This window comes from Sander vitreus, chromosome 17 (assembly GCF_031162955.1).
Source record: "Sander vitreus isolate 19-12246 chromosome 17, sanVit1, whole genome shotgun sequence".
Classification (NCBI taxonomy): domain Eukaryota; kingdom Metazoa; phylum Chordata; class Actinopteri; order Perciformes; family Percidae; genus Sander; species Sander vitreus.
The window spans coordinates 19,033,842-19,057,570 of record NC_135871.1 but is presented as its reverse complement, the minus strand read 5'-3'; the positions used below and the strand labels follow the sequence as shown (position 1 = coordinate 19,057,570).

Genomic DNA, 23,729 nt, shown 5'->3' with positions numbered 1-23,729 from the left:
TCCATACCTTCAGCCAGCTCGAATAAGAAACAATCAAATCCCGATCCCTCTCAAGATGGACCGACTGATCACGTCCACGGGAGAGAATGTGTTTAAATATAAAGTTGACGCGCCGTGGTGGGATGTTCTTAAAGTCCTCGGTCCTTTTGTGCCTTTTCTCTCAACTTTCCCAGGCAAGTCAAAACAGAGATTTGGGCACCGGTCCGAGCCGCGCCCATCAGCGCTGGAGCTTGGCAGGCAGGTGTAGCAGACGGCACGAAAAGCTGAATTTAAAAAAGAAAAGACAAAAAAACAGCGCCTGAGGGAACCAATTAACTTGCCAGACTCACCTCTGCAGAGACATAGAGTTGGCTGTGAAAAAGAAAAGTGGTGAACTCCTCCTTCTGTTGTTGCTGCTTTAGTCACCACTTTTCGAAACTGGCAAAGTTTTTGTGAGGAGTTGGGAACGTGGGGGTAATTTGGGAGGGATTTTTTTTCTTTCTTTCTTTTTATGGATTACAGGCGAGCAACCATCTCAAGATCTGCTGATCTATTGTGTGCAGCAAATCCATCCTGTTGCAGCTGGAACACATCTGGTGCACACATTGGAAGTCGAAACAGAACATTTAGACTTGGCTATATGGTTTCAGCCACTGTGCTATTACATAACCAAACTGTAGTTTTACCACACATACAAACATGTGCTGTGCAAAAGCATGCATGCAAGACTCAAGATTATAAATAATAAAGATATTTTACACGGGTCCGATCGGCATGTTTGTGCAGCTGTTGAAGGATTAGTTTTCCTGCCTACTACTGAGATTAGGAATTACACCCCTACACCAGAGTGGAAGAGCTGTTTTTAACTCTCTGTGATCATAATAAAAGTTCCCTATCCATTCATTTGCATTTATGCAATTTTGAGCTAAATTGGATGCTTTATTTCTCTACTGGCAGCCGCAAGCACCACTAGGATCCTTCACCCACCACACCCTGTGTAGACATCTACCCACCCTGCATGACTCACAGCAAGCATGACTCCAATCTGCTCAAATGATGGAAAACAAATAGCCCCAAGGACAGTGTAACAGAGGAGGAGCTGCTCCGCTCACATCTATGTGCAAGCTTGAATAAAGCCAAATCTAACGGAAAGGGGCTGGTATAAAACAACAGATTCCAGGATGGTGAAGAAAGAAAGAAAGGAGTTAACTGGCTTGTGTAGCCCTTTTGAGCTAAAACACACTCATGTTTGTGTTGAGGATAACAGCTTTCCCACATAAGGGCTCATCATTTCTCTGGAACAAGAAGGCAGCTGTTTTAAAGGTTCCCAAATTAGGTTTACAGGGAGTGTGTTGCATAACAAAGAACTTAATCATTTGAGGTTTATCAAGATAATGTGACATGTACACATTCATGATTCACTGTGAAAGTGAATCTTGACAGCGGTGTTGTAAAGAAACCACCAGTTTTCCTCAGGTAAACCAGAAAACATCACTCATTTTGCGACATTACAAAAACTGATGGATTAGATCGATTGTATTGCTTGACTTCACGACTGTGGGTTATGAAGGAAGCTCTGTAATTAAGTGAACCTCCCACAAGCATAATTTTTCTCCAGTCACGCAGCATGTTTATTGTTAACTATAAAATATAATATATAGGAAAATTCAACAAACTGGCTCAGCTTTGAACAGAAAGAAAGAACATCAGATAATAAATTCCAGGAGGGCTTCCTTTGTGTGTGGTCTTGGAGAGGCAGCTTGATTCGCTGGATTTGATCTGTATTTATTTACCTGGATACTTGATTTAGAGAAAGTAATACAGGGACATTTTTGGGGAGAGCATGTATGGCAAACTATTTTTAACCTTGTTTCAGTTGATTTGTTTTTTTTTTAAGACTCTTAATTATAATAGTGAAGTAGAAAACTCTTGAGCTGAAACAATGTCAGATTTTTGGGATAATTGTTAAAGTCGTTCTCAGTCAGTCAGTCAGTCTCAAGCAAAAATGCTCTATGATGAGCCAACGAAAATGAGGAGCACATTCAGCCACAGACTTATCCCGCTCACAACCAAGCTTGACCCCCATGTTTGAAACGTTAAGTCTTGCGCTGACCTTTGACTATTATAACTATCCTGCATGTTCTCTGGCCCCATTGCACATGGACTGTACCAAGATATTGGAATTGCAATCACTGTTAATACACTGTACACATACTGTATTTTCATTCATATATCACTATTTTCACTGTATATTTATATTTATTGAAACTGTACATAGTATGCTCACTATTATATTAAACGCTAATAGACATATATAGTAACAGATAAATGTTCACTCATACACTTCTTGTACATTTATTGGACTGTACATAGTTGACAAACTCAGCTCAGTATTTCTCTTACTGTAGTATTCATCTTATCACTTGTTTTAATTTTTTTACTTATGTTTTATTATTTTATTGGTATGTCCATGGCTCTTATTCTTACCTGTCCTGCTGTGTTTCATTCTTACTGCTGTTGTTGCTAAGACACCTGACTCTCCACACGGGGATAACAAAGATTTATCTCAACTTACCTTATCTTAAAGGACCATTGTTTAAGGAAAGGCTATGGTACTGGTGATATATAAGGCAAGGCACACTAAAGGTCTGGAGAGAACACCAGGTTCAGGTCTCTTCTTCATGCTGCAGGAAGTAGAAGTTTGATTCATCACACCATTGACTCTGTAATCTTTAAGAGAACTAGAATAATTTCTCCGACACATTGGCACCACATAAAAGGAACATTTCTAACACAGACAAAGCAGATAATGTAGCAGAGTATCAACAGAAAATAAAAATAACCTAATAACCCTTAATACAAAATACCCTTTCAACTAAACAAAATCAAGTGACACCAATGCAAACAATCACGTCTTCTCAACTAGCAAAGGGACTCCAGAAACTGGGAAAAAGCCTCTTCAGTGCCTCTTCCTCACAATCTGTTCCTCATCTACAGAGAAATCCATATCAGATGTAAAGGGGGCAATAGTATATTACTGCTGACCCATATGTGTGCATCTTGAGAGGAATAAATAGCCCGCTCAAAAATAACATGTGGCCTTAATTGTGAGTGCCCAGCATACAAACCTGCATTTGATGAAAGAGCTGGCATCATCACTCAGTGTCTCACATAGCTTCTAGATTCTGTAAACCCACACCATTGCTACAGTTACAGTGCAGAGGAGCAAGCACAATATTTCATGTCAACTATTCAAAAGCTAAAAAGAAGCACATAAAACAGTAATTATATTCAACCCCCAGCCCTGCAAGATTCATCCATATAAAACGCAAACAATCCCAATTCCCTGGGGTGTGTCAAGTCTAGGCAGGATAACGTTTTAACTCACACCTTTATCCTCACGGCTACAGAAAAACACAATTAAAAAAGAATGTAGGATATTGGGATAAGTCGCAAAACAATCTTCAACAACGATGAATAGGTCCGTCTGTAGGAGTTTTAAATAAATCCTTTAATAGAGATGAATCAACTGATGAGAAGAGCTGAATCACAATATGAGTCAACCCAAATAATAAGGAGTAACCAGGTAACACTGCTTGGACACTGAATCTGTCCACAAGCCTACAAAAAATTACTTTTACTATTTTACTTCCTCTGAGCACTTTATTTTGTGAAATAGTCCAGTTGGATCAATGCATCCCCTTTTAATCCCACTAACAATCACATGCAACGGGCCTACTACTTTCTCTAAAAATCTTTATATTATTTCTTATTTTTATTTACAATATTATAATTGTCACTGTTATTATTATACTATTGTTATTATTACACTATTGTTATTATAATTTGAGGTTTTGGTAAAAAAAAAAAATGTTTTTGTTCCATCACAAGCAATAATAACTTTACCAAAACAAGAAAAAAAGAGATGATGGAGCCTTATGGTTTCGATTTGCATTTTAGGTATGGATACCATGGAAATATTAGGTTTTAAAGTTGTGGTTTGTGCTGTAACTTCTCTTAATACGTCCATGGTCGTAACCAACCTATCTTGCCGGCAACAACTACAGTTCCCAAGATCCTTTTCGGTAATGCGTCATCAACATCTGTCCAATCGCTGACTCTGGAGGTTTTCTCGAGCCGCAAAAATAAGGAAAAGAACAAAAAAAATCTCATATCATGTTCACAGTTTTGTGTCTTAGTTCGCGTTTAGTTAAAAACATGTTGGTTGCTCACTAGTTTTTGCGAAAGAATTCATCAATACGTTTGGTTGAGTATTCGGGTTACTTTTGTTTTTACGTGTTTGTTTATGATAAACTCTGTGACTAAGTTAGCTCATACTCGTTTGGCTAACGTTAACCCAGTGTCCCTAACCTGACTGTAACGTTACGTTATCCACAGCAGAAAGTTTCACCAATGGAGATCACTCCTCAAGCAGCCAAATTAGTCTATTCTTCACCTTGTAATTCAGTGGAGTCAAGCCCCTGTGACTATAAAGAGGGAAAGGTATGTTTAAGTCACATTTGCTTGTGGGTTAACTTACGTCAGGTAACGTTAATGTTAGCTCGCTAATATCAAGTCAAATATTTTTAAACGTTATTTCAAAATTGCTTAAACACAATCTAACACCTGCTATTATCCTGTTCCCCACCACTGATTTATTGTCATCTCCGCAGCATAATCAAAAGCTGAGTTCCTCACTGAAGGAGAGGCTGAAGAGAACAAGGCGCTCCTTCACCTCGCCCTTCTCTGTGGCCAAACGCCTCTGTGTTGATGAGGAGGAGGATGGCCAACAAGTTTCAGCAGATTCCAGGGAGACAGTTAATAATCCTCCACCGATCATGCCCAATGTTGATGTAAAAAGAAATGAAGAGAGATCAGGGAGTGAATGGCTTTCTGGACCCATTCCCGAACCAACACATCCTCCTTCCAAAGACTTCGCACAACAACGATACCAACTGAGGAAGGAGGTTAAAGACAAGATGGAGACTCTGCGCAGACTCAAGATGGTTAAAATGTACAGAAGCAAGGTATCTGCTACCTTTAAATTCTCTGGGTTGCTGCCATCGTAAACATAATGGGATTTAATTCACTTAACTAGGCTGAAAGTAGTCCTCTTTATATAACCCATTCCCTGTCTCTTTCCCTAGAATGATTTAACACAGCTCCAAACCTTGATTGACAAGTGGAGGAGTTGTGCTCAGGCTGCACTGTACGAGCTCCAGTCAGATGTCCCCATAGACGGACGCAAAGCCAGCCTGTCAGCTCTTATTGATCTCTTTGGTCTGGATGATGGCATTCTGCACTTTGACCGCACAGAGGAGGACTTCACTACCTAATACATATATGCTTTAAAAACAATCACGTTACAAATATCCTGAGTTAACTTATTGTTTTATTTATTTTGTGCGACACCGTTCTTATTCGCAGCTTAAGTTGTACATTTCCTGTTAAGTAAACTTACTAAGAAAAGTGTTTAATAAAATTGTGTTATCTGCTGAAGAGAAGCCTTTTCTCAGTTGTGTTTCAGCTGATCAAGTGAAGGAAAGTTCTTCATCCTCAGACGCTCGACTTCTGCCCAGAGGAAAGCCAGATCCTCCGCCTGCTCTCTGGCAAAGTCCTCCAAGTTCTTCCTCTGAACGACTTCCCGGTAGCGCTCTTCTGTTTTAGCTGCCTGGTTTTCCTCTGAAGCTAAACACCAATTGAGTCAGGTTATCAGTCAGAAGAGGCTCCCTTTTTCAATGAGCTGAAATTATTATTTTTTTATTACCTATTGCTTCATAGATGTGTCTCCTCTCTGCCACAGTCACCTGCATATTAGGTAGCTGCTCTTCTACAATTGCATTCTTCTCAGCTTTCACTGTTGCCTGCCTGTTGAGCTGTTCAATCTTTTTTATGCGATGCTGCACACTCTGTAAATGAGTCTAAAAGTGGAACATAATATTTACATTCATTTAACAGTCACGAATGGAGAGTCCACAATACAAAGCCAATTGATGAGATAACATTACTTTTCTGTTACCTTTTCCTGGAAAGCTATAGTTTTCTCCAGAATGGAAACTTGCTTGGACACGCGACTGTCTCGATCTGTCTTGTTGAGATACTGGAAAGAAACGAGGATAACTGACTTTTAGGGGGGGGCAGCAACATAAAGTGTCTCAACAGGGTTTTCTGTCATGTGTCTACCTTATTTGACAACAGTTGTGGAAAAACTGCTAACTGCTTCAACATAAAATGTTTAAGATCGCTCAGGATGGATTTTTTAAAGTGTTTTCCTCTCAAGGTTTCGGGGGCCTAAACAATGACAGGAAGCTGCATGGCTCGCCACAGCAGAGCTACCTGAATCCTTCGCCAGAGGAAACTGGCATTCAGGACTGGAAACATGTTTTGTGTGTGCCATGCTCATCAACTTTCTGAAAATAAGATGAAGGATGACTCAATTTATATCACTAACTCATGCAACAACTTGTTTTATAATAATAATAATAGCAAAGTATCTTGCTGTCAGCTTTTGTGGTTTCTGCCTGTTCACACTTTAGATTGACAGTTACTGCTCAATGAAGCAGAGAAGCTTTTCAGTTTTCCTAGAATTTGTAATCATTGCATAAACATGGTGGAGAAGATACTACACTTTTTTTTATTTGTCCCCTTGGGTTTTTCATTCTGTTATTTTTTCTCGATTTAATCTGTCATGAATGATGGGTCGCCGTAGTACAGCACCACAAGCAGTTAGGGGTTTGGTGCCTTGCCTAAGGGCACTTTGGCAGGGCCCAGGAGGTGAACTGGCACCTCTCCAGCTGCCAGTCCAGACTCCGTTCCTGGTTTGTCCAGGACTTGTACCAGCTACCCTCTGGTCCCCAAGCCAAGTCCCTACAGACTGAGCTGCTGCAGCCCCGGTGTATAAAGAAAGCATAAATTCATATAGTATATACAAACCAGTCTCTCTACCTGTTCGATAACAATTTTAAAGGGTGCAAAAAGAAGAAGAAAAATGCGGGGAGCTTGCATGAACAGGGTGTGTCTGTGATAACAAAAGATCATCCATCTGTACTCAGGGATGGTAACAATTTTCTGCTCGCAAAACATCTGATGCTGCCAAAACCAAAATACCTGCCTTGATATCGACGACTGAGGTTTGGCCAGAAATGCTAACACAGTTTCACCATAAGTGCAAAGACTTCGTTGCCGTTTCAAGCAGGTGCTAACTTTTTGAAAGCTTTTGACATATTACCATGAATAATGTACGAGTTCAAATCTATTCACTAACCAGTAGCATTATTCCTTAGAAAGTGCTATTTAGTGCTTATTTCCTTATTGAAGCCAGGACGGTATTTGATTGCAAATAAAAGATATCCAGGTCCGTGAGAGAAGCTTTCAAAAAGCAGTATTATGATTACACTCACATCCTGTTGCTCCTCAGAGAGTCGTAACATCTGGATGTCCCTTGCCTTGTTGTTGAGGTCCTTGATCTGCATCCCCATCATCCTGTGCTCCCACTGCAGCTGGATGATGCCCTTACGGAAGTCTTTGCACTCCACCATGGAGGCTATCTTCTGCTCTCCGAGTGTCTGATCATATAGATAAAAAATCATTTGACAGACACATTTTCATAACCAATGTATTTGACCATCACTTGAATGTGTATATGCAATTATGAACATCCTGTGTATTGTTGCATATAGCAACAGCAGAATAATATATGTCCTTGTTTGGCAGTGTCTGTGTGTCTGGTGGTAAAGGCTGACCCTGATGGTTCTGTTGAGGTGCTCCACCACACTCCTGTGGTGAAGTACAGAGTCAGTGTAGTCAGCAGTCAGGTCTGTGGTAGACACCTCCACCTGGCCCTGTTTGAGCAGGACCTGGACCATGATGTCCGTCAGGAAACGGTTCTTGTCCTTATGCAGCCTAGAAGGGAACAGGACATCAAAAACCACTAGAGGATCATTCTTCCATAGAGAAATATTATATATATATATATATATATATATATATATATATATATTTTTTTTTATATATATATATATATATATATATATATATATATATATACTTTTTTACTATTGTTACAATGAGACAAATTGTCAAATTTAAGAGTGGCTGGAGTGCTAGTCTCTCAGGTCATCCCTAATGAGTGACAAATAAAAATGTCTAATGTATTCAAACACAACTGCTTATAATCAGAAGGAATGACAACATCACAGTCAAACCTTTCAAGTGCATCAGAGAGATTTTTAATTTCCTGTTGCGCAGCATTATCTTCATCTCTCCTCTTCTGAAGGAACGCATGCATCTCAGCAAGGGTCAAAGCTTTTACTTTTACCTGCAAGGGACATGTCAAACAATGACAGGACAATTACACTCAAGACATACAATCATGTGAAGTTTTTTAAATATGAAATTGATAAGATTAATTTGTAAGTGCAATTTAAAAGATTTAAGCTTGTAACTATAAAATGTTATACTAATTGCATACTTGTGGTGTGGAAAGCCTCTCTAAGTATGTTAGCGGACTAGCGATGTTTGTCTGCATTTCCGATCTTTAACCTGTCTAGGGCAGCCCTCTCTAGTCATTTTTGAAATTCTTTTTTTAATGCTGATTGACTTTTTTCCAAGAAACTTCTGAGCACATCTCTGGTAAACACTAGATTTAAAGTGGAGCGTTTGCCTGATTCTTTGTGGAGAAACTCACTTTTACAGATCTCTCGCTTAAATCAACTAATTGATTAATCGACAAAATCGTACGAGTGTTAGTCGCCTAAGAATTTCTTCAGTCGAGGACAGCCCTAAACCTGTCCATGTGCTGATTTTACCTTTTTCTCACTCTCTACTTTTGTTCTGCGGACAAGACAAAACCTCTCCCAGATTGACGGGTGCAAGCCTTCTGGTATATTCTCCGGTGCATCCAGCTCCTCCATGGCCTTCAGTATTTTGCCGAGTGCATCAGGAGCCAGAGATCCACACAGACGCTGCTCTTTAAACGGGTTGGAGTTGTCGTCGGTCTGGGTCCTCATCTTTTGAACCCTGAGGCATACAGTAAAATGCAGTGTGCAGCAACTGTGCAGCTAATTTACAACTTAGAATGTTGATGTTGATATTAAGGTAAGTATTACAAACCTGGGTCTACGCTTGAATAACTTATATAGGTGATCAACCATGTGGCTTGGTACGTCAAAGAACTCCTTCCTGAATTCTTTGTCAAGAACCTTGGGAGACATGGATGGATATTATGTATTTGCACCATCACTTACAGTCTAAATGATTTTAGTATTTTAACAGCTGGCTTACTTTGTCCTCAGCTACAATGCTGTCATAGGTCTCGTGAAACAATTCTACTTCTTCTTCATGTCTCTTCACCTCCTCCCCAATTTCATCCTGAAATACAGGTCAATAAGATGAGAGCAGCATGTACGGGAAATAATGATTGGCAGTCCTGAAATGAGTGTGCCGCACAGGTGAGCTCTTGCAAAACATGCCTGAGTGATGGGAGGATTTAACTATACTAGAATTTGGAAGAACATCACTACCATTCACTCAGGTGTCTTACAAATAACATAAACTATAGCTGCATGTCATAAATTCCTTTGGCATTACTGTGCACTAAGCTTTCTGACCTTGTATGCCAAGGTTTTTTCAAGTTTGAGCTTGAGCTCCAGCTCTCGACATCTCATCTCGTCTTCTATGAGGACTGTATATACAAGATAAGTAATCTTGAGCTCTTCCTGTAAAAAACATAAAAAAACAACATTAAACAGGATTTTTTTTTAAGGTGTCGCATACTCAAGATATCATATCTCATAATTATCCCAAGGAAGAAACCACAATGAGAACAGGGAGTGTGTGTGAGGAAAAACGAGAAAGAGGAAACAAAAGGAAGCAATGGGATGTCATGTGTCCGTGTTATGAGTCCATGTGTCACATAGATGTACTGTGTGTGTGTGTGTGTGTGTGTGTGTGTGTGTGTGTGTGTGTGTGTGTGGGCTCACCTGATAAATAGCCATTTCACATTTCACTTTCTTGTCAAACAGCTTTGTCAAAATCTCATCAAACCTTTCCGTCGCATCCCTGGTGGACGCCTGTAGTTTTTTCATTTCAGTTTCCATTGACTGGAATTAAAGAGTTCACAGATGATCTATATTGATCAGTCACTGATCCAATGTTAATCATATGTCTGAAAACCATATTATGAATTTGTCTCATGTAATACCTTTTTGTATTTCTCCTTCTCCTCACTCAGGTCACTGGTTTTCTTTTCATACTCTTTATAAACTTTTTTCTCCTCCTCACTCCAGTGAATGTCAAGTTTGGTCAAAACAAACTCAGGCGGAGGTATTTCCTGTGGAGTCAATTCAATAGAAACTATGTGCACTTCATGCGTTTGATTTGAACTGACACTGCCTAGAAAAAATATGTCAACTTAAAAAAGAAAACCCTAAGACATAATTTGTCTAAGAGGAGAGAATGAATGCGATCTTGTGTGAGTATCAAGTATTTAATTTTGGCTGCAGTGAGACGTAGTGTTTTGTTCACATCACAAGAAATGACTGCTGGAGTCAGGTAAGGGTTTCATTCTGCTCTTTCTCTCTCAGACATTCAAAAAAAAGTGATCTAATTACATAATAAATTAGCATCTAATAATAATAATCCAAAAACTACATTTACATTATTGCACCTAACGATTAGTTCAATAGATTAATGGTTTAATATCAATAATATTTATATTGATAAAATGCACTGTATAGTCAACAGCCTAAGGAGAGGAAATGTCTTGTTTTATTAACAGTCCAAAACCCAAAGATATTCAGTTTACTGTCAAATTAAGAAGAAAATCATCAAATTTTCCCATTTGAGAAGTTGAAACCAGAGAATTTTTTGGCCTGAAAAATGACTAACAAAAAATGATTCGATTATTAAAATAGATGCAGATTTTCTGTCAATTGACTAAATGCTTAATTGACTAATCTTTGCGCTCTTTTAAAAAAAAAAAAACGTGTATTTCAAATTGTCTCTAAGTTAATTGAACAAACAAGTGAATAGATAATATCTTACAGGTAAACATTTGTCTACCATTTTGTATATTATTTTAAATCAAATAATATATCCGGGATGGATATATATATATATATATATATATATATATATTCACCCACCATTTTCAAGATGTCCTCTTTTTTCACTTCGAGCACTCCATCCATCATGTCATCAAGAGCCCTGTCTCGGACATTATCACCCTGCAATAGAAAGATCAATTACTACTATGACAGAACTCAACTACTTGTATTCATTAATTGCTGTATAATCACATAGACTTACCATATTAATATTTTTATTTTTATTTTTGATAAAGGACTGTTTAATGTACTCTTACTGTTGTCAATGATAATCAAATGCAGTTTTCGTATATGGAAGTATTTCAAGAATGTGTAAATAGCAACAAACAAGAGTTGCAAAACAAAAAGACATTTATTATGGCAGCATACTTTGGCAGCCGAACGTTTTTGCTCTTCCAACTTCTTCTTCTCCTCCTCCTTTTTCTGTTCTGGGGTGAGGTACTTTTCTGCTTTTATCTAGAGTGGGACAAAGGTGCATATCTCTCTGGTAAACTGTGAAAAAGCATCTCATATGATGATGACCACATACAATTTCGCATTTCAGAAAACAAAAAGTAATCTTTGTTTGTTGAACTTAAAGTGAACTGTGTAAACTGTTGAGATGTTTAACAACGCGGTCAGTAACCTCAGAGTCGTCCACAGTGAGCAGCTTCTCTGGCTGCTCGCTGACGGTCAGGCTGGGCTCCCACAGGTCCTCGTTCATGTCCAGCTCCAGCAAGATCTTCCTGATGTGTCTGTTCCTGTCCCTCACACGGTTCAGCTCCTGCACCTTCTGTCTGTGCACGGCCTCAAAGTCGGTGTTGAAAGCTGTCTTGATGCGATAAATCACATCCTGCATTTGGAGTTGAGTGAAATTCGGCAAAGAACAAAACAGTTGTTATGATCGTGATGACAATAACCATGTATGACTGAGTCAGTCAGTTCTTATAAATGTTTTTTATTATAATTTTTGTGATCTTTATTTCACTTTCTATAATAGTGTTTTTTTAAGAGTGTGTTTTGGGCACTGTTTTGGAAAAGTATTGGATAACATAAAGGCATCATTATCACATTTTTGCTGAGATCCAACAGTTTTTGGAACAGGTTCCCACCTGTAGCAGAATTATCTGGGCGATCCTCTGTTCTGTGGTTTGCAGGCAGAACTGATCGTAGATGCAAGGATTTGAATATCCTAACTGAGCCGAGAAACTTCCCGTTACAGCAGCAGTGTCTGCCCCGTGGCCTTCTTCCCCCTGCTCTTCCTTCTTTGCACTGGTTGTGTTGGAACTTTTCTTTAGGCTGCTCTGCTGCAGTTGAAAGGTGGGGAGAAATACTTTAAATGAAAGGGCTGAAATAAATGTTGAGGACCGAATCTGTGGCCGTAAGATTATAAAATGTAAAGAATATTGCAGTGAAGGGAGCTGTCCTAACAACTATCTTTTGGCCACATAACCATAAATCTAGAAGAGTTTCAACAGTGGCGGACTGGCACGTGTTCAAGCATTTCAAAAAGTTACACCAGTGAAAGGTCAGACGTAGGACTGTGATTCAAAGCATCAAATTATTTTCCAGCTGTAACTCTGTTTTGACTTGAATGGTTTCACCATAAAATGTATTTCCAGAGAGTGAATAGTATACCCACATATTGAAGAGGTTTCTATCTATCTGGTTAATATCTATTTCTAACTATCACAGCTTTTAGAATAGGTTTGCATGCTGCCTTTCTGCTTCACATTATAAAACAGCCATAGAATCTATTTGTAATCAATTCTAACTCATCACATGTGCAAGAATCTAAACCACAGAATGCTCAGGCCTATGGACCAGTTTTGCTTACGGTGCAAGCAGCCTTTTCAAACGTCCTCATATTCTGAACCCTGCGAAGGTCCTCCACCTCTTTCTCTGTCCGCTCTTTCAGAGGGTAGTTCTTCACCTCATGTTCAGAGTGAAAGGCCTGTGGTAGACAGCCAGAAGTGATTTAGATTTCTTGGTTCAGATCATAACACACTGTGATAATTAAGAAAAGTATCACTTCTCTGTGCCAGTTCCTAAGCAATCTTACCTTAATGGCCTTGCCTTTGACCTTCATAGAATCCCAGAATTCTCTCCTTAGGACATCACGAAGGTAACAGTTTGCTAAAATCTCCCATTCCACTTCATTTCGGACCTACAATGGGACTGTGTTAAGAATCACTTCCACCATGACCTCAAAGCAAAATTTAAATGTCAGTGGGTTCATGTTTGTGCATTACCCGAGTAACTTCCTGCTTCACCATGTCCTCCAGTCTCCTCTGTTCCTCAACATCCAGGTTGAACTCCTGTTGTTCCAGACGCTCGATATCTGGGAGGTTCTCATTTTCGCGCATCATTTCCTGGATCTGATAATACACGAAAGACGTGTAGACGTGATATTGTTTGTTTGTTGTTTCGTTGTTGTTGTTGTTAACATTTTAACACCCCTCTGTGAATTGTTTTGTAATTGTGTACCTACCTTTTTATAACTACCTTAGCTAGACTGTTAAAAACATTACTACAAATGTAACTTGTTTGTTGAACTAATATGGAGTTTTCATGATGGACTTCAAGCATACTGTATTTTTTGTGCTAGAAAACAATACAACTGGAAGGATAAAAGAAGATACAATTGAATCACTTTCAATTCAGTGTTGTTGTTAGTTGCCATTAACTGATTGATAGATTGTTTATATAGATTGTAATATATGTATATATATATATATTTATTAGGGCTGTCAATCGATTAACATTTTTTATCTAATTAATTACATACTCTGTGATTAATTAATCAAAATGAATCGCATACATAATTAACGGTGCCTGAACCGATACTTTTTAAGAAGGTAAAAAAAGAAAAGAAAAAAAAAGGGTACTAAACAACAGCAATAAACAAGAACGGCTTGTTTATTGCTAAGGCCATATGGTCAAAATTAAATGATTTAATAATAATGTATAACAATAACAATAACTTATTTCACTAGTAAATTGCTGTTGAACGACAAAAACAACAACCAGATAGGAAATGGACATTTACAATAACTTCAAATGCACCACGAGGCTGTAGTTTACCAGTTTCATTGAACGCACCGTCTGTGTTGTTTCTCCGACGGCAGCTACAGATTGTTACATTCCGGTGTTGAATCCTCTACAGTAAAACACAGTCAAACTTTACACCGTTTAGTGTTAGCTGTCAGCATTTTAACCGTATTTAATCCAGCTACTAGCTAGCGGTAGGCTAACGTTAGCTGCTGTTGAGTATAGTGTTAACTAGCTAGCGGTAGGCTAACGTTAGCTGCTGTTGAGTATAGTGTTAACTAGCGTCACATGCAGCGGGGTTTGTGTTTCCTGTAACGTCTGTTTCAGAGCAGCAGAGAGAAGCGCAGACATATCAGTGGCACCAGATTTTCGTCTGTATGCAAACGTCAATATGGAATGGATTAATCTGCGTTAATTTTTTTAACGCGTTATTTTTTCTCAGATTAATTAATCGAAATTAACGCGTTATTTTGACAGCCCTAATATATATATATATCGGTCAAAAGTCTGGGGTCACTTAGAAATTTCCATTCCACTCCATTACAGACAGAATACCAGCTGAGATCAGGGCAGCAGTTTCCAGATAACATCATGTGTTTACATAATTGCAAAAGGGTTCTCGACTGTTGTAGAAAGAAGTGGCTGATCTATGCAATATCTACGTTTCCCATTATCAGCAATCATTCATCCAATGTTACAAAGGCACATTCTGTTTACTAATCTGATATCATTTTAAAAGGCTAACTGAGAAAACATTGGAGAACCCTTTTGCAATTATGTAAGCACATAATGTAATCTGAAAACTGCTGCCCTGGTTAAAAAAACAATGCAACTGATCTCAGCTGGTATTCTGTCTATAATGGAGTGGAATGGAAATTTCTAAGTGACCCCAAACTTTTGACCGGTAGTGTATATCAGTATTTATTCATTACCATATATATATTTATATAGTATATAGTATTTATTCATTGCCAGAATTCCACGTAAAGTTGTTATTCTTAGGATTATGAGTGCTTTAGGTTTGTGATAAACTGTTTTTTGTTTTTGTTTTCCCTTTCATTTATTGTTTGTGTATGTGTTGCCCTGGGTAATGAGCTGCTGCGTATAATTACAGGGATATGTCTTGAATTGTATTGAATTAAAAAGCACTTACCAAACATGCACTGTTTACATGCTTAAATGCCCTGTGTAATGTTATTCTATGTTTGTCATGATGTGTCACTGTTTACTGCTTATAAGTATTTTCTTAAGTAAGGATGGAAATAAACAAATGTGTAATAAAACTCGCTTACAGTGTCACGTAACTCTTTGACGGTTTTCCTCAGGTTTTTCTTTGTCTCTGAATATTGCTCATTCTCTTCTTTTATAACCTGTTCAAAATATACAGATTGAATCAGTTTGTATTAAAGTCGACAAGTCAGTTGATTTGACAAAAATCCAACACCATCCCACCTTCCATCACACAACATGAATGTCGATGAGGTGTAAAACCTACAATTCAATGCCACACCTTCAGTATCAATTTATTGTAATCAAGCTTTGTCAGGTAACAAAGTACTAAACATTTGTTTACAACTGCGTATCAGCTTTATAGCTCTTTATCACTTGCTAATTGGGTGACTCCTAACTCTATAATACGTGATGATAAATCAAGCTGTAGCACAGAGAAACTGAGTGCCAAAAGCAACACAGCAAGATATCACACACCGGTGCAATGGGCAATTTCAAAATCCTCCCCCAGCAACGTTGTAGAAACACAGGAAGAGAAAGTATCTAAACATAGTTAACATACTCCACATCTTATGCCACCACCGCAAATATTACAGCATATAAATCACTTACTGCCTCTCTCCTGCTTTCCAGCCAGGTGGGGTGTGTATGTGGTGCAGACAGCAGGCTGTTATAACTCTCATCCTGCTCTGTCACATCCACAGACTCCGCTTCACCACTGACCTACAGAGTGTTAACAACACATGTAAAAAATAAGCAAAAAAAATAAGCATAAGCAAAGCATTCTCTTTGACACATTACTAAAATGTTATGCTAGTTAAGTCATGAACGAGGCCTTTGCATAATTAATAAATAACACAATTTATTATCTATCAAATTGTGTAATATTCATACCAGATTTATACCACAATGCTTTAATTAAGACCACAAAGTGCTGAGCTGTGTATCACTAAAAACAGCTCAGAAACAAACAATTCACATTTATTGTTATAATTTTCAAATTTACTGGGATGCCTCATACTTTTATGACCTACAACGCCAACATAATCTGCTGTACAGTAAAGCTGGAATATTTTATCATTATTCTAATTCTGCAATACAATGTTTTTGTTGAAACTGTTTTAGAGAGGTACTGATTCAATAATAAATATGATAAAGTATAAGTATAACTGAACATTAAAACTTTCATGAAGGTAAAAGTTATTGCATGGGCTTTTGTACTAGACTGCATTAGTTTTAGCATGAGTATATTTTCTGCAATAGCAGTATTAATACTGTTTGGAGTTCCCAAAGGAACAAACATCAACACAGAAACATTATGTACACTGATATGTAGTACTAATTCACTGATAAAACAGAATAGATCATTTACCTCATTTTCCTCTGGTTTTTCAGTGCCAGCAGGAGATCCTTGGCCCCACTCAGGCAAGGCAATGAGGACGGGATTCTCGCCATTGAATATGTTCTTAAGGAAATGATCCACAGACTGAGTGTACTCTGTGGCTTCATTCACCTTACCAGAGTCCACACCTTTAATTCTGTATGGAGTCATGGAAAATAAAAAGATAAACACAAAAGAGGTTCGATATATGAAGATATTTGTTGTGGAGGTCTAATGATGGTCAGGTGATCCATACATCCAAATAAATTTAGAAATAACCATTTAAAAAAAAAAAAAAGTCATGCTGTCTTTAGAAGGAAATAAAATGAACTGTTGAGTTCTTTTTTTCTTTCTGCCTTAATATGATATTATCATTTTACATTAAGTAGCCATTTTGTATCTGTATTTGTATATAACTATGAATGATCAGGTATAAGAGTAGAATAACCTTAACCGATAAGGCTGACGATAGCCTACATTTTTATTATCTTCAACAAATCCCATGAAAAGACCAAAGTAGCAGCAATTAGTTTGTCTCTCTATAATTTCTGACTTCCCTACCCCGTCTGCAGCACTCAGCACCAAGCCCATTTGTTCCTACTGAAGACGTAAATATTTATTAAACTGGTGAGAAATATATACTTTCATTCAAAAAAGGTTTTACAATTATTGCATAAAACTACAAAGGTTACTTAAACAGGGGTAATAGTGTATTAATTCAGGACAATTTTCTGCTCTGAATTCGGTTCGCTAGTGAGTATTTATGGCAGCAGGAGCGTGTATATGGGATTGACTCAAAATAAATCACAGCGCCTGTGTTGATCATAATGAAGAAACATGTCGCCATGTGTAATGAAGTGACTCATTGGTGTGCTTTCAATAGTTTCTGGACAAAATGATCTATGGCACAGAGGAATAAACCATAAAAAAAAAAAAATACTATTCCTGTAGCATTAAAACAACAGTAGTAGTAAGGGCTTAGGAAAAATAAAAGCTTGCAGGAGCAAGCAGAGGAGGCAGACGTGGAATGTGATCTGTTGTAGTGGGGAGATTGTTCTGTGAAATTTATTGAAGCTTTGTTTTCCTGCAGATTTGGTCCATGATCCCCTTGACCCAATACTACACAATTGTATTTATTTACTATTGTCCCTCAAGGCCAACACTAAGAGAGGGAAAATACTGTTTCATGTGCACTATATCAAACTGCATAAGAGTGGCATCACTACTGCGAGCAACAGCTCCCTCTAATGTTCACAGCTGTGCTTTATGTAAGCATGACAGACTGCTTGCTGTTTTACCTGAGATCAGTGCACACCAGGGAGCCATCTTTAAAGCCAGCAGTGAGGAGTGTCTGGCTGTCTGCAGAGAAGGACACGCTCCGAACTCCACCCAGACGGCATGAGTGACATTGCAGTTCAATGTACTGCTCCTGTAGAAGCAGCAACAGCATCGTAATACACACCATAGACAATGAAAACACAATTTAAATGTTTACAAGAAATAAATAAAACCAAATAAAATGAGCTCCTACCATGGAAGCAGTTTCTCGGATGCGTAGGAGGCCATCTCCACCCACAGAAGCCAACCACAACTGATGAGGAGACAAAACTGGAGAGGCAGGGCCCAGAGGGTGACCCCTCACTTCCTGCTCTGGTTTGAGCTGGACCACATGTTGACTGGAGAGACCGTCTGTGTCCTGGGCAGAACAATCAGGGAGCAGGATAAAGTGTTAATCACTCTTGCTGTTTCTATTTATCTTTCTTGTTATAATAATAGTTTTCTAGAATTGTATCAATGATATTTAAGGTGGATGAAGACAGAGAATAAGGATCATAATAATCTGTCACATTAGGCAGCGGTAAACCTGGGGAAGTTGAAATCGCTGAAGAGTTTTCTTCTTGTGGCAGTAAGCAAAGACCTCGCTGACTCCCAGAACACAGGATTTAAGTGGATGATGCACTTCGTATCTGGACACATTGAGGATGTGTGTAGATAGACAACCATGTAGGTCTACACAATCTGTAGATCAGTAGAGGCACATCATCAAAATTTAAATTAAATAAATAATTGGAAACAGTCAGGCTTCCTTTTTGTGTTTAGTTTAAACGCCTTTCCATTGAGACAGCTACTACAGAGAGCCTGTATCTACACATCTACAATAATAGTAGTAGTTAGTCTTGGCACAGAAGTGCTGTATCGGCTTAAGCATGTATAGAAAATACACCACGTATAGAAAGGCTCTATAAACATTGTTATATAATACATCTTGAGATTTTTTTATCCTCTATTGATTACTACCAAAGTCATTGTCTTTGGTGATTTTAACTATCATGTAGAAAGCACCTTAAAACACACTACAGGCATGTTTTTTAGTTTTTAACTCATTTAATTTAACCTGTGTGTGGCACAACTCTCATCTGTGGCCACACCGTAGACCTAATGCTTGCACTTTCCCCTAGAGACCTGTCTGTCTTATTCAACATAGTTTACAGGCTGTATAACCAATGGGTGCGTCTTTGTAAAACACTCAGTTGTTTTCTCTCTTTTTTAACAGTGTTAGTGACATGTCTTAACAATTTATAAAAATGTCCAGTTGAGTACTACTAATCGGTTATGCTAATGTGTCTGGTTTTGGTTCTCTCTTTGGAAACTAAATTAAGTCCACTTTCAGAGCATTCTCTTGGATGAATGATGAGAGTCCCAGCCTTAAAACAATAACAACAGAAAGCAAGTGGAAGTCTTGTAAATTGCAACTCCATTATTTACTGCTGAAAGATTTTGGAATTATTAATTTCTCCCTACCAGCACAATAATTGAATTTGGTTTGATACCATCAATCCCCTTGTAAACCTCTCTTCAACTACAGTAGATGATACATTAATTGCTGGATGCAAAGTAAATTCTTATCTTTTGTTTAATGTTCCAACATCACTCCTCCCATGTCTGCACTGGCCCTCCCTAGCCTCTGTCTAATTTTGTTTAGGTTAATATCACCAGATAATCTTACGAATAATACCCTCATCTTGCGTCTTTGACACTGTCCCCACTAGACTGTGCAGAGAGGTAATGGGAGCCACTGGACCTAACCGGTTCTCTATTATTAATAGCTCTCTCCCCTCTGTACCAGATCATTTTATGATGTTCAATCGACTTATGACAACTTCTGACCAATACACAAAACGCCGTTAATTGAAAAAATAAATCTTGAGAATAAGTAGTGAATGAATCTACTCCATCAGTGCTGTACCTGTAAGGTCCCTTGCAGGCAGAGAGAGAACTGTGAGCAGGCTACCATCATGATTTTTGCCCTTGTGTCCAGTGCACAGTGCAAGAACTTTCACCTGCTCACAGTCCCTGATGCACTGAGTGGAAAGTGACAAAATGGGTCCAGGAACAACTGGCAAAGAAAATCAAATGACAAAAGGATGCAGGTGAGCTTGATCTCGCTCCATCTTTAATAGGTTTTTTGTATATATATATATATATAAAATGATAAATTAACCAATATACAGGACAGCAATAACATGTCTAATGAATAAAAATAGTATTTACCTGTGTATCCTATGACTGAAAACATCTTTGATGGCTTTGCATCTAGTACATAAATATGTGAATCTGAGGCACCGGTGAGAAGGTAGTACCCCTCTTGATCAAATCTGTACAAGCACAAGCACAAGCACAAACACACACACACACACAATAAGAAAGCCTGTAAACACATCATTTTTTATTTGCCAAAAGTGGAAGAACAGTTGTCCCCTCTGGGTTTTATGGGGAGAGATAACTCATGCCTCTAATTCATAAATACGTGATGAGATACTACTGCCACAGGTGCAGTGTTAAACTGAAACTCTGTGGCTTCACAGTGATGGAGGATACTTACAGTAGGTGATCCACAGGAGTGTGGTAGAGATGAACCTGGTGCACCAGGCGAGGCTGCTGCTGCCTGTTCAGGTCAATAAAGAGGACATTTCCTGAAGCTGTTCCAACAGCTGCGTATTTTACAATAGGACAGCAGGCCAGACTTGTCACCTAAACAGACATAGATAACACGCTTTAAATTTACTTCTATTATAATAAATGTCAATTTTCACATGCTTACAGAACAAGTGTATTAGCCTACTATGACACTACTGACATGTTCAGAATGTTGTGAATCTGACCTCAGCTTGAAGAGACAGGGAACCAACACAAATGCCATCTGGGGACCACAGCTGCAGTACTCCAGAATCTCTCACTGACTGCAACCAGCAAAAACACAAACATCAATGCTCACTTAAGATACATTTACCTAAGTTACACATACCATCATGAGACACTGTCATTCTTGAGCAACACAAATGTTTTACCACACAAATGTTCTTGTCAATGTGTGACAAAGCTGCTGCCACAAAGTTGCCGCTGAGAACATCCAGGACCTTCACAATTTTGTCTGACCGGGTCGGGTTCAACATATAGATTTGCCCCTGAAAAACAAGAAGCCTGTTTTCTTCTCAGATTTTATTTTTAATATACCTTTTCTCTCAAGTAACATGTTATTATTTGATGGAATAATAGGTGGCTTCATATACAATAAGCCACACAGTGGTGCATTTAAGTACTTACTGTATTAGAAGATAAAAGTAATGTTTCATAGTCAGGGGAGTACATCACAGTTGTGACAGGTCCTTCTAATTGCCATGTTTGTGTGATGTCGATCTGAGTCGCTTTGATTTGCAGACAGTGCACCACACTCTCCTGTAAAACATAAGCATTTTAAAGTGCTTTTAAATTGGAGTAATTGAGAATTCCTGATGCCTAAAATTGCAAATCAGATCACCGATTGGCAGAAAAGTTAATGTTTTATATTTGAATGTGTCATACTCAGTGAGCCAAGCAGATGTTAATGGGTGCATGGGCTTGTACCTTTCCTACAGCAATCAAACCATTCTTGTTAAGGGCTAAACCTTGAAAGTTGCTCTGTCTGAGTTCAGGGATGGCATCAACAGCTGAACAAAAGTGAAACACAAATCAGATGTAAAAATGTATTTTCTATTGCCAAATAAAATGAGGCAATATCATATGTATCCCAGTGACCTTTAAATATTTACTGTGTCCCAATGTGTGTGTTTGTTTACTTGTGGGGTTGAAGAGGACTGAGACAGAGAGGCTCTCTGGGTCAACAAGTAGCAGGAAGCCTTCAGCACAGCCCACATATAGCTCTGATGTAGCTGTCCAGCAGATGGCAGTAGGAGTTACTCTGGCTTTGGTGCAGAGTTTAGTCTGCGTAAACACATGTGGAGTTGTGTAACAGTTTACATTTTGTCTTTGTTTGTGTGCCTGAAAACAAAATAGTTTTTCCAACAAATAGATTCCTAGATTTAAATCACAGCTGTATCACCAAAACAAACATATTAATTGGTGAAAGTGTACTTGTTTTGTTGTATTAGTGTATAAATGGCAGTGGGACAATACCAAAATGCTTTCTGCTTTGTCTCCCTTGAGTCCTGAGATGGCTGATGGAGGCATCTCAAGACCAAAATAAGGCAGTTTGTCACTGACAGTATGAGAGGTGGGCACCAATCTCTCAACAAAGGAACCATCAGTTGCTGGAAGCTCTATCACACTGCAATGCAACAAATATGATATACACACAGATATTATTGTTTGACACTGCATTCTAGGTATCTAATGTATCTAGGTGCTGCATATATGTTTTTCAGTCTGACATTGCACTTGCTGCTTATAAACCGTAAAGGATAAATGCAGGTAATTTAAGGTTTTTAGATTTCATTTATCAGTTAAATCTCATGCACAAAAAAATGCACTGAAAATGGAACGACCATATATCAATTTAGATTTGAACTACTTGCTTTTACAGTCAGGCCAGCTTTACCTTGGTTTCAGGACATGAAAGCTGGCACTCTTCTCAATATTCCACACAGTGAGGGATGTAGTGCCCAAAGCACAGAGCTGGAGCCAATTCAGAGGATTGAAGACCAAAGAAATGACATTCTGCCCAGCTTGTGGTTGTGTACAAATTGGCTCAGCGTTTTCCCAGTTCCTGCATCACACAGTCATGATTACAGTAACATAGCTGCTCAGCCTAAATAAACATAACCGAACATATGAAGTACACAGTATAAAGTAGTTTTCAGCTCTCAATGGCTTACCACACTGTTATGGTGTGGTCTGGAAGAGAGGAGCAACAGCCTAAATAAGGACCACCATCACTTAATGTCAAAGATGTGTAGTCCAGTTGTGCTGTTCCTGGAAAAATAATCATCTAATTAGGATTTGTGTGAGAGAAAATAAATGTAGGAGGGACTCATACAAACAAACATCAAAAGCTCAAATACATCTTGAAAGAACATTACATTAAAATCATCTATAAAAAAAACACATTTACTAAAAATATATTACCTTTTAGTTCATTCTTCAGTTGAAGCTCAGGGAAAATGTACACAAATATAGATGGGGATAGCTTTTCCTCGGAGAAAGCAAAAGCCCTATTGTTGCCATTGGCTGTCAATGCACCAATGCCTCTGCCAGGACTTTGAAGCACACTTTGCTTTTTTGTCTCCAGGTTGAGGAAACAGATATGAGACCCACATGTGTAGCACACTGTTTTATTGTCGACAAACTCGATACTCTTGTTTGTAAAACCTTGTATCCACCTGAAGGGAGCAAAACAGCAAAATGTTAGCTAGCCACAGTGTGTACCTCTCATGCATGGGTGTATTGCTCTCATGTAGCATATATACGGGAATCTGAGGTTAGCATACATAGCTAGCGTTACATCTTCAGTGACCCGTAACCTTATGTATGCTATGAAAAAAACGGTACATTAACGGTGTATAGTCAATTGTACTAAAGTGAAAATGGAGAGGTGTATTTGTACATACCTGACTTCTAAACTTCCAATGCCATCCATTTTGAGATAAGAATAAAATTGCATACAGTCCAATTAAACTTTTTTCCCAACAACACATCCGACAAATGAAAGGGCGAGTGCTGGGCATGTC

At 38.4% G+C, this 23,729-nt stretch overlaps 3 protein-coding genes across 7 annotated transcripts in view; 1 reads left to right on the top strand and 2 right to left on the bottom strand.

The window, feature by feature from the left end:
* Window positions 1–370, bottom strand: part of col17a1b (collagen, type XVII, alpha 1b) — a 35,836-nt gene extending 35,466 nt beyond the window's left edge. For 3 of the 4 annotated variants that reach the window (XM_078272715.1, XM_078272717.1, XM_078272716.1), the window contains exon 1: window positions 8–370. The gene's annotated coding sequence lies outside the window, so the exon portion shown is untranslated. The remainder of the gene's footprint in view (window positions 1–7) is intronic. The other variant, XM_078272718.1, reaches the window with a different exon arrangement.
* Window positions 371–4,095: 3,725 nt separating this feature from the next.
* Window positions 4,096–5,483, top strand: sfr1 (SWI5-dependent homologous recombination repair protein 1). Its single transcript, XM_078273930.1, has 3 exons — window positions 4,096–4,482; window positions 4,653–5,006; window positions 5,127–5,483. The coding sequence occupies exons 1-3, from the start codon at window positions 4,393–4,395 to the stop codon at window positions 5,313–5,315; spliced, it is 633 nt and encodes a 210-aa protein (XP_078130056.1). The 5' UTR covers window positions 4,096–4,392; the 3' UTR covers window positions 5,316–5,483.
* Window positions 5,484–5,491: 8 nt separating this feature from the next.
* cfap43 (cilia and flagella associated protein 43) lies at window positions 5,492–23,727 on the bottom strand. Of its 2 annotated transcripts, none has more exons than XM_078273926.1 (38): window positions 23,610–23,727; window positions 23,128–23,381; window positions 22,878–22,974; window positions 22,601–22,768; window positions 22,180–22,330; window positions 21,843–21,987; window positions 21,631–21,713; window positions 21,331–21,462; window positions 21,075–21,191; window positions 20,889–20,966; window positions 20,609–20,757; window positions 20,278–20,381; window positions 19,973–20,122; window positions 18,590–18,744; window positions 18,257–18,421; window positions 18,024–18,154; window positions 16,717–16,882; window positions 15,957–16,067; window positions 15,407–15,484; window positions 13,316–13,441; window positions 13,126–13,230; window positions 12,901–13,017; window positions 12,176–12,370; window positions 11,710–11,916; window positions 11,454–11,540; window positions 11,124–11,204; window positions 10,181–10,309; window positions 9,960–10,079; window positions 9,588–9,695; window positions 9,262–9,348; window positions 9,091–9,179; window positions 8,787–8,997; window positions 8,184–8,296; window positions 7,722–7,881; window positions 7,380–7,544; window positions 5,999–6,079; window positions 5,747–5,900; window positions 5,492–5,667 (listed from the first exon to the last, which is right to left on the bottom strand). In XM_078273926.1, exons 1-38 carry the CDS (start codon window positions 23,660–23,662, stop codon window positions 5,492–5,494), a joined length of 4,998 nt encoding a protein of 1,665 aa, XP_078130052.1. In that variant the 5' UTR covers window positions 23,663–23,727. The 2 variants fall into 2 exon arrangements, with proteins under 2 accessions (XP_078130052.1, XP_078130053.1); XM_078273927.1 differs by having other exon boundaries at window positions 12,176–12,367.
* Window positions 23,728–23,729: the final 2 nt, after the last annotated feature.

What these genes read in the sequence shown, in the direction of transcription:
- sfr1 (XM_078273930.1), top strand. Translation starts at nt 4,393, where the DNA reads ATGGAGATCACTCCTCAAGCAGCCAAATTAGTCTATTCTTCACCTTGT. An exon ending in GTGACTATAAAGAGGGAAAG is followed by an intron (nt 4,483 to 4,652) that starts GTATGTTTAAGT and finishes TCATCTCCGCAG; the next exon opens with CATAATCAAAAGCTGAGTTC. An exon ending in TTAAAATGTACAGAAGCAAG is followed by an intron (nt 5,007 to 5,126) that starts GTATCTGCTACC and finishes CTCTTTCCCTAG; the next exon opens with AATGATTTAACACAGCTCCA.
- cfap43 (XM_078273926.1), bottom strand. Translation starts at nt 23,662, where the DNA reads ATGCAATTTTATTCTTATCTCAAAATGGATGGCATTGGAAGTTTAGAA. An exon ending in GACCACACCATAACAGTGTG is followed by an intron (nt 22,769 to 22,877) that starts GTAAGCCATTGA and finishes TGTGTGATGCAG; the next exon opens with GAACTGGGAAAACGCTGAGC. An exon ending in CCCTGTCTCTTCAAGCTGAG is followed by an intron (nt 20,758 to 20,888) that starts GTCAGATTCACA and finishes ATGTCTGTTTAG; the next exon opens with GTGACAAGTCTGGCCTGCTG.